This window comes from Plectropomus leopardus, unplaced genomic scaffold, assembly GCF_008729295.1.
Source record: "Plectropomus leopardus isolate mb unplaced genomic scaffold, YSFRI_Pleo_2.0 unplaced_scaffold19854, whole genome shotgun sequence".
Classification (NCBI taxonomy): Eukaryota; Metazoa; Chordata; class Actinopteri; order Perciformes; family Serranidae; genus Plectropomus; species Plectropomus leopardus.
In genome coordinates this window covers 2,057-4,828 of record NW_024621445.1, presented here as the reverse complement: position 1 = coordinate 4,828, position 2,772 = coordinate 2,057, and the positions used below count along the sequence as shown (strand labels likewise).

The window sequence follows — 2,772 nt, the reverse complement described above, 5'->3', positions numbered from 1 at the left end:
ATTCGGTTGATCACTCAAGACTGCTATCATATTCACTACTGCAAGTTCTATAAAAAGGTTAGATGGTGATCACAAACATCCAGAGGGCATCAGCCTAACTGTGTTTTCAGTTATAATAGCTTGCTATTGAAGTTTATTGAGCTATTCAACATGCTTAGTTGAATTCAAAGTGAACAACCATGGCACCAGATCACAGAATATCACTCAATGGATTAGTCAGTCAGTAAATGAATCAATCAAATGGACGTTATTTTTATGGCATTTTTCATACAATACCCCCCCCCCCCCATTCCAACTTCAATCCTTAAACCATGGCCTCCTCATTCTGATCATCTCTGTCTCTCTTCTTACCCTCTCATCTCTTATTTCCCCCAAAAGGCCACCTGTCTGCCCAGCGTGTTGCACTGCAAGTTCAGCACAGTGGGAAGTCTGCAGGTCACTCTGTGGCCTCCTTTATCGAGGAGCTGGTGGTGCGCAGGGAGCTGACTGACAACTTCTGCTTCTACAACAAGAAATACGACAGCATTGAGGGTCAGTTTAGATCTCATCAAAGTGCATCCTGTTCACTCTGTTATGATAAGTGTCCCATTATGACATCAGTCAGATCTGCTCACAAGCTGAATTAATATGTCTAAATTGACAGTTTGTGTACTACATTTTGAAATGATTCAGCTCTTGAAGTTGATTTTGAGTGCTGCATTGTGTGTGTGTGTGTGTGACTCAGGTGCATATGAGTGGGCTCAGAAGACCTTGAAGGATCACGCCAAAGACAAGAGGCCCTATCTCTACACACGTGAGCAGCTGGAGAAAGCAAAGACACATGACAAACTGTGGAATGGAGCTCAGGTACCTTCTGATTCAAGTGTTTTTGTTGTAAACTTTGCTCACCAGGCTGTGTGAGGCTTTGTTTCTCTTTCCATCCTGTATCTTATTGCCATTTTATTTCATTTCAACTATATTTTTTAACAGTTTTATCTTATTTTATTGTATTTTATCTATTTTATTGCTATTCTTATTTTACTTTATTTATTTTAATGTTTTATTATTATTTTTTTCTATTTTATCTTTCTTTTTGGCTGCCTTATCATTATATTTACCTGAATCATCTTCTATCCAATTTATTCTATTCATTTCATTTCACTATTGATCCTGTATTAACTTACACAACACATTTCCATTAGTACCAGATGGTCACTGAGGGGAAGATGCATGGTTTCCTGAGGATGTACTGGGCCAAAAAGATTTTGGAGTGGACTTCTTCACCAGAGGAAGCGCTCTCAATCGCTCTGTACCTAAATGATCGCTATGAGCTTGATGGCCAGGACCCCAATGGGTTTGTCGGTAAGGACATAGATTAAATTCTCTGTGTGACACTAATGTATTGAATTGACTTTTCTCACATATTCATGCCCTCCCTACTGTGTTTCCCTCCTGCAGGTTGCATGTGGTCTATTTGTGGCGTCCACGACCAGGGCTGGGCAGAGAGACCCGTTTTTGGAAAAATCCGCTACATGAACTACAAAGGCTGCATGCGGAAGTTTGACGTAGCCGGGTTTGAGCGAAAGTACTGTCCTAAAAACCTTTGAAGCGTAAGATGTTTTGAAGGATGGGAATGAAATGCCTGACAGCCTATATCTCCTACACCTTTACCTCAGGGAGAGTTTGTGCAGCCTCTCTTGCAGAGGATGTTTTGTTCCTCACTGCCTGTTTTGTTTGGTGTATTAATACATGGGCTGTGTCTTTTACTGGATATGTTAGTTTTTTATACTCTCAAGACTGGTAGTTTACTGTACAGTGTGCTGTGTAATTTAACAGATTACAATCTGTGGTGCCCACTTAGCATACGGGCCCTTTGTTTTATGCTACTTTTACATTACAGTTTTTTTTTTTTACTGCTTTTTTTTATGTTCACTGAATTGAATCCAGCACAAGTAATGCTTTCTTTGCCATTGGTGTTTTTAACAAAGGATTCAATTAAACACTTTGTCCTTTAAGAGAATTTGACTCTTTTCTGTCTTTCATACCATATCATTTTTATTCAGTGTTATCAGTTTCTTTTTTGGTTTTACAGCTCTCCATCTGTAAATATTATATGTGTAAGACCTGAATACATGTTGCCCCTAGTTTGTTTGATTATTCCTTGGTCGAAGGGATGCATCCTCACACAATCTCTTTCAACAGCTCACATTTACACTAAATTCATAATCAATTCATAATCAATAATAGCCAACTAATTTCATAATCAATTGATCAGTTGGAGTTATATTTTAGTTAGTAAAGACAAACAAGTATAACGTGCTTATGAAGATTAATGTGAATATTTTCTTATTTTTCTACTCATGTGACCTTAATTTGAATATCTTTAGGGTATGGAAAGAACAAAACAGAAGTTTAAAGCTTTGCTATGCACATTTTTCAACAATTTCTGACAATTTTCAGACTTAACTATCAATTACTGGTATTCAAGGAAATAATCAACATATTAATTAAAAATAAAAATAATCATTAATTACAACTGTGCCCTGCACGCAGGTGAGCTGTTAACAAATGGATACCAAAAAATGCGATTACAAAAACTCATGTTCTTCAATACAAAATGTGAAACAAAAAAGGCAAATATGCATAGTATTACTGGCTTGTATTTTCAGGGACTGGGTTACACCACAGTTGGAAATGTAATTTAATTGATCACTGATGTAATTAAGCACAGAAACATAAACCACCTCTACCCAACCTAATTAACTGCACCCTCAGTGGTTGTGGATAAAAACA

At 37.4% G+C, this 2,772-nt stretch overlaps 1 protein-coding gene across 1 annotated transcript; it reads left to right on the top strand.

Annotated features, from left to right (window-relative positions):
• Positions 1 to 378: 378 nt before the first annotated feature.
• On the top strand, positions 379 to 2,023 carry LOC121965400 (deoxyribodipyrimidine photo-lyase-like; the record flags this gene model as incomplete). The annotated part of the gene is made up of 4 exons (XM_042515548.1): positions 379 to 531; positions 725 to 846; positions 1,182 to 1,341; positions 1,438 to 2,023. Coding segments are annotated over 4 exons (584 nt in total), but the record flags the coding sequence as incomplete, so codon positions are not given.
• Between the last annotated feature and the right edge of the window lie 749 nt (positions 2,024 to 2,772).